Genomic DNA, 12,799 nt, shown 5'->3' with positions numbered 1-12,799 from the left:
AGTCCAGAGACTCTGACCCTTCGGTGGCGGACCGCCACATGTCCTCCGGCGGTCGCCGGGCTCTTCTCCTAGCGTAAATTTCCGAGGCGGACCGCCACATGGCTCTGACCGCCGGGCGCCGGCGGTCGCCGTACAACTTCGCGGCGGTCGCTGGTCGCCGTCTGACTCTAGATTTCCAGACTATGCGTTTTTACTCCCCTTTTCGGCTCAAATATGCACATTTCTCACAAAACACGTCAAAATACCAAAATGTATAAAATATGCAAATAATGGACATGTAGAGTGATTTTGATATTAAAAACGGACCAAATAATGGCCTTAAAACAGTGCAAAATCCGAGCGTATCAACTCCCCCAAACTTACATTTTTGTTTGTCCTCGAACAAAACACTAAAGACACAAGAATAGACGCACGGAATGCACAAGGACTAGACGTCATAATTGCCTCAAAAGATGAAAGAATAGATTAAGCATGAATTAACACAATCAAATCAAGCAAGGCTTAATAGTGCACTTTCATTACTAACTCGTGGAACACCTTGAATTCAAGCACTCACATGTGGCAAACTTCCAAAGATGAGAAGTGTTCTTTCTCTCACTCTCAAAGTGTATAAAGGTAAAGTGTATATCACTCAAATCATGCATCATGCAAAGTTTACCATAGGCTTGCTCAAAGTCTAATCCCTCCTCTACTCAATGTGATTAAGCATCAAAAGTCCGAAAGGTCTTTATTTTCGGTTGTAACGTAGGCTCTTTGGTAGGTGAGGGATATTTGGCTAAAAAGTGACTCAAATACAAAAATATCCCAAGTAGAGTTAAGATGACTCCACTTTTCTAAAACTTAAGGCACTTCTAACACTTTATTTTTCTCCTTCAACTTACTTTCAATCCTTTGATTTTTTTTTCACAACCTTTCTTTCTCTTTTTTTTATAAGCATCCTTTCTAGAATCAAGCACATATTTTGAATTTTTTCACTATTTCACAACTTGTACTTTTCAACATTTAAGCACACTACTTTTCTCTAACTTTTCTCCTTATCTCTCCAATTCCTTTACAAAAGAAGATAACAAAAACTATACTAACCCAAGGAATTGTCCCCATTTATTTTGGCTTCCAAAGAAAAGGCTTAAAGGCTCAAAATTGGCTCCAAAGGAAAAATTTGAGAGGGTCGAAAATTTTGGATATAAAAGTAGCTAAGAAAAGACGGCCTAACATCCTCCTAAATCAACTTAAACACTATGTAAACTTAGGCAGACTAGGAGCAAGTTCTAGAAACATATACATGCATACAGATAAATCACACAAGAAAGAATTTAAGGCTCAAATCTCACAAGGTATACGCACGATTCAAGGCGAACAAGCAATTCACTAATTATGCACCTTTTCACCAAACCATCATATCAAAACGTTAAGCCACACTTAAACATAGATGGAATATAATATCATTGGCAACTCGGTCTAATGTGTCCCTAAGCATACGTGTTTCTAAGTTCTTCATGTTATGTTCATGACATGGATTCAAGAAAACATTTTTAGAACACAAAAATCTCCTACGGGATTTTGAAAAATTAAAGCAAAAACAAACTAAAAACAAAAAGAAAAACCTAAACTCACGGTCCACCACTTCATCCCCCCAAACCTAAACTAAACGTACCCTGAAAAATTTCGCGTAGAGGTTGAGCGGGGCGAAAATTCGCGCTGGAAAATTGTGCCCAGGTGGCGGTTCGCCGCAGCTGTTCGGCGGTCGCCGCACGTCAAAGATGCTTTCCAGCGTTCAGGTGGCGGACCGCCGCAGCGCTTGCGGCGGTCGCCACGGAGAGGTCAGAACCTGCGAAAATTTTTGCAAAGCACAAAATTAAACCAAAACCAAAAATACTTAAAATTAAAGCAAAAATTGTTAAAACAAGGAAATAAATTGTCTCAAAAATATCCAAAAACATGGTACAAATGCTCATTTAAAGTCATCGAGCTTGACTTCTTCAATCTTGAGGAGGTGGAGGGAAACGGGCGCTAAGATCCTCGAAAGCTCCAACGAGGTACGTGATATCACTCCTCATTGTCTCTCGTTCCTCTCTAGCTTCGGCGGCCATCCTTCGGAGCTCTTCATATTGTTGACGCCGATGAACGTCTTCCAAACGTTGTTGCTCCCAAAATTCTTGCTCCGCCGTGCGCCAATCGCCTTGAGCCGTCCACCCTTGGCGGTTGTAGGCATTCTCCGCTTGTTGCTCCGCCCATTGATTGTCCCAAGTGTTGGACATGTTTTGCATATAGGAGAAAATTTTTCCTAATTGGGCGGAGGTGTTGGCTTGAAACTCCACTCCCGGATTTGGCCTCCCGCGGCGGCGGTTCGTTCTTGTCCGGCGGCGATGTCCTTCCACTTCCTCTTCTTCTTCTTCCTCTTCTCGTCGTGGTTGGGGTGGCGGTGGTGGCGGTGCTTCACTCCCTTGAGCTTGTGAATGCTCCGCGCCCTCTTCATAGTTATCAATGGAATCAAACGCGGAATCCTCATCGGGCTCAAATTGAGGAATGCGAGAGGGAATGTTCCTCTTTCTAAATTCCCCATTGACGGGGTTAGCCTCGATAGCTCTCCGGTGGGCGGGTGTGTCGAGCTTCCAATTGGCTTGGTTCGCCCACACATCGACCTTGGTCAATTGCGGGAGTGGAACGGGAAAGTGATCCCCCGCTACTTGCATAAAATACCCTTGACCCCAATAATCGGTCTTCAAAAGCCCCACCGAAAATAGCACCTCATAGGTGATAAACCTTTCTCCACCATCCTCAGTCATACCGGCAAAAGAGACCTCCAAATGTTCGCCAATTGCCGTAATCAATCCCCCACAACAAATGACGCCCCCGTCTTTCTTCGTGATCCTATCCACATAGTAAGTAAAAAGGGTCCCATAATCGATTCCCTTCTTGTTGAGTAGGCACCACATCATGTTGAGCTCCGTTTGGGAGATACTTCCCCCATCGATACGAGCATACATAAGCTGAGTCATAGCACGATGGAGGTACCTCAAGACGGGGTTGCGAATCGATGAAGACTTGGCATAGCCCGCTGCATGCTCTTGCTCATTCGTCATCGCCCCCCAAACCTCGGAAAATTCATATTCATTGTCCTCTTCGGGGTTGGGGTCGAAGCAATGGAAGATCCCACTAAGCTCTTCCATGGTGAGCGAGTGCCAACGGTTCCCAAGGCGGAAATCGATGCTAAGTGGAATATTTTGGCGGCGATCCTTAGTGACCTTTAGCGAGCTGAGGAACTCGAGAGTATACTTTCGAAACGATGGCCACTTCCTTTGGAACATGTAGACGAGGCCATTCCCATCACCCACGTCGCACAACTTCCAAAAATCCTCCATGATCCCCAAAGTTTGGAGAGGGTAATCGTGGGGATATCTAGAAGGTGCCGTTTCTCGGGCCGAAACTTTCTTCCACATAGCCTTTTGCTCTTCCGTGGCAAGGCTAATGCCATAGTTCTTCGCATTCTCCGGTTTCCCTTTTGATCCCATTATCCTATACAAGAAATTACACTCTTAAAAGAGCACCAACAAGTAGGAGATCAAAAGTTCCCCCAAACTTGCATTCAACCAAGTAAAAATCAAGAGATAAGAACTTATATGCAAGCTTGGGTAAAATAGCATCCTAATTTTTAGCATAATAACATGTTAAGCAAAATCAACAAAATTAGGACACAACAATTCATCCCCCAACGTGAATTCATCCCCCATGCAGAGACGTATCAACCAAATATCCATAAAAACCAACAATCTCTACAAAATCACAAATATTGCAATTCATGAAAGTAATAATAGCCTCACAATGCTATGAACATGATTGCAACTTTTAAACTCTAAAAACCAAGAGAGAATCATCATTCACAACTCAATAATCACCAACCAAGCAAAATTTAAACCATAGAATTCAAAAATTCATACAAATAATCATCCCCCATCATGAATTAAGAGATTCTACCGAACAATTCACCCAAAATAAAGCACAATCCATGGAAGAAGTAAAGCAAAACTCAGAAATTGAGTTAGGATTCATACCTTTTTGTGGAGAGAATTTGTAGAAGAAGAGCTCTAAACTTGGAGAGAATTGAGAGAATGATAGTGTGGGTGTGTGAATTTGGTGATTTATATAGGTGGGGGTTGTGTGCAAGAAAAGAATTTGAGAAGGAATGGGAAAAGGAATGGAAAATATACCTTTTATGGAGCAATCCCGTCTCTGGACTGCGTGTGACGACCGCCGCGTCTCTCGTGGCGGGCCGCCACACGGGCCTTCGTAAACAGCAATCCTGGCGGGCCGCCGCGGCCCGTGCAGCGGTTACTCTGGCCCGCCCTAAGCCTGCCCTAGGCCCGATCCTCCCTGCACATGTTAACACACGTGTGGCGACCGCCGTGCTTTAAGTGCGGCGACCGCCACCAGTATAATTTTTTGTTTTTTTTTTTAAAAAAAAAAAACAGAACATAAATAAATAAAAAAAACGAGAGAAAAAAAAATAAGTAAAAGAAAATTGGGTTGCCTCTCAATAAGCGCTTTTGTTTAAAGTCGTTAGCTCGACTTGAAGTGGCCCACTAGTTGGGCGGATCAAAAACTCGAGTGTTGAAAATTGGCATAGGGAGCAACTTGGTCCCTAGCTTCTTCCACCACTTGTACTTCCCCTCTTTGGTTTTGATGACGTATATCTCGGGGTCCTCTTTGGGTGTTTTCTTTCCCTTCTGTTTCTTCTTCTGTGGAGCAGATGTAGAAGAATTAGCATCACCCTTTTTAGAAGAATGTCTTACCTCTTTGACAATGTAGATAGTGGAGGTAGAAGGATCCTCCGCTTCAAAGGGATCTTTGGACTTGGTCAAGTCGGTAGCCATGACTGCTCTGCACTGTTGTTCCATTTTTGCCCGCTTTGCCTCCTCAAATTTTAGCATCTCGCTCTCGATCTTATAGGTGGATTGACTATGATTATCACTGATTGTGATCTCGCCACGGCCTACATCAATCAAAGCTTTGCAAGTGGCAAGAAAATCTCTCCCTATAGAGGGACGTTCTTGTCTACTTTCATGTCAAGCACAATAAAGTCGGCGGGAAAAATAAAATCATCAACTTTAACTAGGACATCCTCAATCATACCTACAGTCTTGATGGACGAGTTATCGGCCAACCTGAGTGTTACGTCTGAATATTTGAGAGGCCCGATGTTGAGCTTTTCGTAGTACTTCAGTGGCATGAGATTGATGGACGATCCTAAGTCGCACAGTGCTTTGTCAACTTTCCCTTCTCCAATCCGGCATCTTATAATGAACTGGCCCGGATCCCTTTGCTTTACTGCCCTCTCTTTTTGGATGATTTCGCTACAATGATACGGTAGCTTAAGGTCGGCTTTGGTCGGCTTCCTCTTTCTCATCACCGCTTCCCTCAAAAGTTTTGCATATTTTGGAATTTCCTGCAATGATTCGACCAAGGGAATATTAGTATGAACTTTGCAAAACATATTCAAAAAATGTTTGAATTGCTCCTCGAGTTTAAACTTCCTCCTTGGTTGGAAAGGGAGCACAATTCCATTGTTCCGAACAAGCCCTTTCTGCGTGGTTGACTCTGCCGCCTCAGTGGCGGGCCGCTGCGGGGTGTGCGGCGGTCCGCCGGCGACTGAGCAGTCCCCAGATTTCTGCTTCGCCACCCACTTCTTGTTAATATCATCCACTCTTGCTGCTGCCTTTGCTCTATCCTCATCTAACTTCTTCTGAATTTGCTCCATTTGAGTGGTAATGTTGGTTATAGCTGCCGAGATCGTGTTCATTCCTTGCTCGAGGTTGTTTATCCTTGCTTCGACCACTGCGATCTTGGTGTCATTAATCTTCCTATCTTGCGTAATTACTTCCAAAATCTTCGTGATTCCTTGATCATACTTGTCTTCCTTCTTCATCGGCTCAACCACTCCTCCTTTGCTAACATTAAATCCTGCAGGGGGTTGCAAGTAATTATTGTTAGAATAAGAAAGATTTGGGTGCGGACGGTTCCCATTATAATTATTGAAATTACCGCCCCCCTGATTAGGACGATAATTGTTATTGTAATTTCTGGGACCGCCTCCTTGCACGTAGTTGATTTCTTCCACAGTTGACACGGCAGTTTCGGGTGCCGTGACCGCCACTATGGAAGTTGTCGGAATTGGATCTTCCTTCCTCGAGACGTCCATTTGATCAATCCTGACTCTAAGTTCTGCTAGCTCCTTAGCAAAAGAACTTTCTTCGGCCTCTTCTATGGCTGCTACTATTCTCGTGGCATGCCTTTCCTTCGACCACCCCCGACTGTTGGTGGCGAACTCCTCGATCACCGCCATGGCATCCTCTCCTGTCTTTCTTAGAAATCCTCCATTTTCCCCTGAATCAAGCATAACACATATTTTTTCATTAAATCCATTATAGAGGATTCCTACCTGATGGTCTATGGAAAAACCATGGTTTGGACACTTTCGAAGAAGAGCTTTGAAACGAGCAAATGCCTCATAGAGGGGCTCGTCATGGCCTTGTATAAACTGAAAGATCTCACTCTTGAGCTTCAAAATAGTGCCTGGCGGGTAGTATTTGTCGAGGAAGGTAGCTACGATGTCCTTCCATGTGGAGACCTTTTCTGGTGGCATACACTCACACCACTCCTTAGCAGAATCAATCAATGAGAATGGAAAAAGTCTTACCCGTATGGCATCGTCGTCGACACCATTTAATTTCAAAGTGTTTGCGATTTCCACGAATTTGGAGAGATGGCGGTTAGCATCTTCAGTCGCCCTACCTGCAAAAGGAGTTTGCTCGACCCTTTGGATAAGGGGCATGCGTAACTCAAAATTGTTAGCATCAATACGAGGACCGTCAAGAAAAGTGATCATATTCCCATGATTGAACATGTTCATCACAGGTAATGTTTCTCTGTTCTTCTTTTCCATGGCTTCTCGAGCTGCTCTTTCCGCATCTCTCTCATCCATCAGCAACTTCACCATCTCCTGCAGCTTCTCAATATCTGTTCGGTCACCCATTGTTCCTGATCCTTTTTCACTTCTTATTATTCTACGAGTTCTTTCAAGTTCTAAATCAAGCGGCTTTAAGATGTACTTCCCAGAACGCGTTCGCATACAAAACCTGCAGGACTCGAAAACAAAAACAAATTAAACTAAAAAAAAAAATTAAAACAGAAAGCAATAAAAATTCAAAGTAGTAAAATTATCCGTTTGAAGATATCACTCCAAAGTGAATTGTCTTCCCCGGCAACGGCGCCAAAAACTTGATGCACTTTTTTATTTGCACTATAAATACCTGCAAGTATACAGAGTAGGTATAGTATAGCAAAAGGTTAGTACCGGATATCGAACACGGGGAAGACGTACACAAAGTGTCTATCTCCTACTAGAACTCAATTACTATCTGGAGAAACAAGAATTTTTTGAAATTTTTTGAAAACAGAAAATATTAAAAGCAGTAAACAACTAAATGCAAGCAAATCACGGAGAGAAAAGTATAGAGATAAGGGAATTCCAGGGATGTGCTTTCACTTTTATGGTTATACAAATTCCAAAGTACAATACCCTAGCACAGTTAATACTTTGAAAGGACGAGTCACCTAGCTTATGCTCATAGGAATCATGCAATTAATTTCCCATAAATTTTACTCCACATATATCATAGCATTAAATGCAAAAATTTCCACGTTATAAAAATTAGGGTTCGAAAAAGTGGGGCGTTACATCCCACCACCCTTAAAAGAAATTTCGTCCCGAAATTTGGTACCTTTATGAAAAGAGTTCCGGGTACAGCTCCATCATTTTGTCCTCGAGCTCCCATGTGGCTTCTTCGGTACTCATGGTTTCTCCAAAGTACTTTCACACTGGCAATAGTTTTATTCAGCAAGGTTTGAACCTTACGGTCCAAGATCATCTGAGGTCGTTCCTCGTAGCTCAAATCCGGATTTAATACAACTTCTTCATAGTGGATCACGTGTTTTGGATCGAACACGTACTTCCGCAACTGTGACACATGAAAAACATTGTGCACATTTCCAAGGTTTGGCGGTAGCGCTAATCGATAGGCTACGGGTCCTACTTCTTCAAGAATTTCATAGGGACCAATAAAACGCGGTTTCAACTTTCCTTTTACACCAAAGCGCATTATCCCTTTCGACGGGGATACCTTGAGAAAAACTTTATCGCCGATTTGAAATTGCAAGTCGGTCCGTCGAACGTCAGCGTAAGACTTTTGTCTGTCTTGGGCTTCCTTCATTCTCACACGAATTTGTCGTACAATTCCAATCATTTCCTCGACCGCATCGGGTCCAAGTATCCTTCGCTCGCCCACTTCATCCCAGTAGAGCGGTGATCTACATTTTAATCGCCCACTTCATCGGGTCCAAGTATCTTCCGTAGAGTGCCTCATACGGCGCCATGTTAATCGTTGCTTGGAAACTGTTGTTGTAAGCGAATTCGATCAACGGTAATGCGGTCTCCCAACTTCCACCGCGGTCGAGCACCACAACTCTTAGCATATCCTCGAGAGTTTGTATCGTCCTCTCAGATTGCCCATCGGACTGCGGGTGAAACGCTGTACTAAAGTTCAATCGTGTTCCAAGCTCGCGCTGTAGACTAATCCAAAATTTTGACGTGAACTTCGGGTCACGATCAGACGTAATCGTCACTTGGACTCCATGCAATCATACTATTTCCCGTATGTAGATCCGAGCTAATCTATCCGATCCGTGAGTTATAGGAATGCGCACATTTGGTGAGTCGGTCTACAATCACCCAAATGGTAGTGTTCCCTTTGAGGGTCTTTGGCAACGCTGTCACGAAATCCATAGTAATGTGCTTCCATTTCCACTCGGGTATTTTCAACGGTTGTAGCTTTCCGTACGGCCGTTGATGTAAGGTCTTCACCTGTTGGCAGGCTAGGCAACGCTCCACGAATGTCGCAATATCTCTCTTCATGCCAGTCCACCAAAAGGACTTCTTCAAATCTTGGTACATTTTCGTGCTTCCAGGGTGAGCAGTGTATGGAGTTTCATGAGCTTCACTCATGATCTCGTTCTTGAGTTCTTCGTTGTCGGGTACGCATAGTCTCCCTTCGAAGACGAGTGCATTGTCGGACTCCTCATTAAATTTTTCTGATTTGCCCGTTCTCACCTCCACTCGAATCTCCTCGAGTTTCGCATCCATTCGTTGTGTTGCAACGATTCTTGTCTTCAAGTCTGGTTCAACTGTTAAGGTGGCAATTCGTCCTTCCACCGTTTCGGGTGCCCTTATCACTTCCAATCGCATTTTACTAAACTCTCGTATCAAACTTTCCTCTTCCGTTAGGAAAGCTAGTTGCGAATTGTCTTTACGGCTCAAAGCATCTGCCACTACGTTTGCCTTGTCGGGGTGGTAGTTGATGCCACAATCGTAGTCTTTTACCAATTCGAGCCATCTTCGTTGTTGCATATTCAAGTCCTTCTGCTCGAAGAAATATTTCAAGCTCTTGTGGTCCGTAAAGATTTCACATCGAACTCCATAGAGATGATGCCTCCAAATCTTTAGGGCATGTACTACTGCTGCTAACTCTAAATCGTGTGTTGGGTAGTTCAATTCGTGTGGTCTCAATTGCCGTGATGCGTATGCAATCACCTTGTTGTTCTGCATCAATACACATCCTAGTCCCACCTTCGACGCATTGGTGTAGACTACGTAGTTCACTCCAGATTCTGGCACGGCTAACACCGGCGCGGTAGTCAACTTCTCCTTTAAGAGTTGAAAACTTGCTTCACACTCCGGGGTCCAATTCACCTTGACTCCCTTCTTAAGCTGTTGGGTCATGGGTCTCGCTATCTTGGAGAACCCTTCTATAAACCTTCGGTAGTATCCCGCTAAGCCTAGGAAACTCCGAATCACGCTTGGTGTTGATGGCGACTTCCACTGTTGCACGGCTTCTACTTTGGCGGGGTCCACTCTGATCCCTTCTGCCGATACGATATGTCCAAGGAAATTCACTTCCTTTAGCCAAAATTCACACTTGCTGAATTTCGCGTATAACTTCTCATTCCGCAAGGTTTCTAGAGCGATTCGTAGATGCTCCTCATGCTCCTTCTCGTTCTTTGAGTAGACTAGAACGTCATCGATAAACACTAAGATGAACTTGTCCAAGTACGGGTGGAATACCCGATTCATCAAATCCATGAACACCGCTGGGGCATTCGTTAGTCCGAAAGGCATCACTATGAACTCGTAGTGTCCATATCTCGTACGGAACGCAGTCTTCGGTATGTCCTCCCTTCGAACTCTCAACTGGTGATATCCGGACCTCAAGTCCATCTTTGAAAATACTCCTGCTCCACGAGTTGATCAAACAGGTCATCGATTCTTGGCAGTGGATACTTGTTCTTAAGCGTCAACTTGTTCAATTCTCTATAGTCGATGCACATCCTCATCGATCCATCCTTCTTCTTCTTCACGAAAAGTACCGGTGCGCCCCATGGTGAAACGCTAGGCCTAATAAAACCTAGGTCCATGAGCTCTTGGAGTTGTATCTTGAGTTCTCCCAACTCCTTCGGCGCCATCCGATACGGTGCTTTAGATACCGGTGTAGCTCCCAGCTCGAGATCGATCGTAAACTCTAATTGTCGATCTGGCGGCGGTCCAGGTAACTCTTCGGGGAAAACATCCGGAAATTCTCGCACAACGGCGACGTCTTCTACTTTTCTTTCATCCTTCTCATCGCCGTGAAGATAAACGAGATAGGCAGGTCGTCCCTTCTTTATCATCGCGGTAGCTTGTAGCGCGGAAATTATCGCGGTTCGTCGGTTCATCGAGATACCATGATACACGATAGGTTCCCTTCCCGGCGCTTGTAGCGATATTTGTCTCTCCTTGCATCGAATCGTTGTGAAATTTGCGGCCAACCAATCCATTCCTAGGATTACGTCGGTATCCCTCATCGGTAAAATTCGTAGGTCGCGAGCAACTAGCTTAAGTTCTCCTAAAACGATTTCTACGTTCGAGCACGTTCGAGATAATTCTACTGTCCCAGCCACTGGTGAAGACACTATCATTTTATGTTCAGTTACTCTAACAGGTAAGCCCAAAGTGCGCACACATAAATCAGATATAAACGAGTGCGACGCGCCCGTATCAAACAACACAACAACAGGGGTGTTGAGAATTTCGCCCATACCTGTCAGATTCTTCTTCTCACGTTCACCTTCCTCATTATTCGGTTTCTTTTGCTCCAACGCGTACGCTCTTGCTGGAGGAGGAAGTCTTTGGTGGGGAGGTTGTTGCTGTCGCGACGATGGGTCACGATTTCCTCGTGGTTCGTTCTGCGATCCCCTTGCTGGCTGGCGGAATCCCGAATCATTTCGCCTCGATCCCGATCCTCTTGTCCTACTCGGGCACTCCCTTAAGTAGTGGCCATTTCCTCCGCAATTGTAGCATTTGAGGACGTTCGGTTGTCGACATTCACCGAAATGGTACTTAGTGCACACATTGCACTGCGGCGCTTTGGATCCGTAGTCTCTTCTCGGGGTGAACGTACGTTGCCTTCCTCCATAATGGGGTCGATGTCGACTTTCCTGATACCGTTTTCCGTCATAGGAAGTCCTAGAGTCCTCCCATTTCCTCTTCTCCCGGGAGTTATGCGATGGCGGCAGAGATAGTGTAGTGTTCTCCTTGGCTCTCTCTTTAGGCATTGCAGCCTCTATATCCAACGCAAGTGCCAATGCTTCGGCGTAGGGAAGTCTCCCTCTACTAGCCAATGACATTCCAATCTCATGCCTTAGTTCCTCTCGGAACTTGTCGGACAGCTTCGCGTCGGTGTCCACCTGATCGGGTGCATATCGAGTCATGCTATTGAGCGCACGATCGTACTCGGTCACGGTCATGCGTCCTTGGGTCAAATTGAAGAACTCGGATGCCTTCGCTTTCCGGTAGCTCTTAGGCACGTACTTGTTGTAGAGCTTCGCCTTGAATGCTTCCCACGTCATTGCTTTCACTTGTTCTCGCCGCAAGGTCTTTACTCTAGTATCCCACCAAAAGTCGGCTGCGTCAGTTAGTTGGTGAGTAACGCAGCTCATCCTTTCCCGGTCGTTGCAACCCAAGATTGAGAAGATACGCTCTATTGCGCGGATCCACGATTCAGCCTTGTCCGGCTCTCCAAGTCCATCGAACATGGGTGGTTTCTGTTCCAAGAACAGCTTCACTATCTTACGATTCACCGGAGGTGGCGGAGGCGGCGGCGGCATGGGTTGCGATACACTATCCTCGCTCGTGGGCTGAGGTGTTGGCTGACGGTTATTGCGTCTCGGCGGCATTCTGATTTATCAATACACGGGTTATTCACAAGGTTCCAACAACAATTACATGGTATAGTCGAATAATAAGGTTCATGGGACAATTGTTTGAGAGTATATGGCCAATCACAAGATATCAAAAGTTCGTCACTTTGACGGATCGTAAGAAGTAGCGTCAAATCATCTTTTGCAAAAATCGGTTGCATCCTACGGTCATCAAAAGATCAATATTTCATAACGTCAAGGTAGTTGAAATTAAGAAGCAGTTTTGAAATTCAAGTGGCAAATATAGGACGCAATAAGGTATTTCCAAGATAGTGGTGCGATGATGTGATGGCGTGAAAACTTAGTGATAGGAAATTTTCACAACGGCATGGAAGACAATATGAAGATACGTTGCATCATAAGGTAGTGAGATCGGAGAAAATAAATAAAAAAAACTTTCCCCATAACAAAAACGTTGCCTCAACGAGGACTTAGTATCAACGGAATTTCAAAA

The 12,799-nt window shown here is 44.7% G+C and overlaps 1 protein-coding gene and 1 non-coding gene across 2 annotated transcripts; one reads left to right on the top strand and one right to left on the bottom strand.

The window, feature by feature from the left end:
* Positions 1-5,369: 5,369 nt before the first annotated feature.
* LOC125198889 (uncharacterized) lies at positions 5,370-12,252 on the bottom strand. The gene is made up of 5 exons (XM_089059294.1): positions 11,187-12,252; positions 10,477-11,045; positions 9,908-10,300; positions 7,913-8,015; positions 5,370-5,443 (listed from the first exon to the last, which is right to left on the bottom strand). Exons 1-5 carry the CDS (start codon positions 12,250-12,252, stop codon positions 5,370-5,372), a joined length of 2,205 nt encoding a protein of 734 aa, XP_088915420.1.
* Positions 6,453-6,559, top strand: LOC148933155 (small nucleolar RNA R71). Its single transcript, XR_016134809.1, has one exon. It is a non-coding gene; the product is annotated as a small nucleolar RNA R71 (small nucleolar RNA).
* Positions 12,253-12,799: the final 547 nt, after the last annotated feature.

This window comes from Salvia hispanica, chromosome 1, assembly GCF_029641045.1.
Source record: "Salvia hispanica isolate PSC_SH4W2 chromosome 1, Shi_PSC_v1, whole genome shotgun sequence".
NCBI lineage: Eukaryota > Viridiplantae > Streptophyta > Magnoliopsida > Lamiales > Lamiaceae > Salvia > Salvia hispanica.
This window is presented reverse-complemented; position numbering and strand designations above follow the sequence as displayed.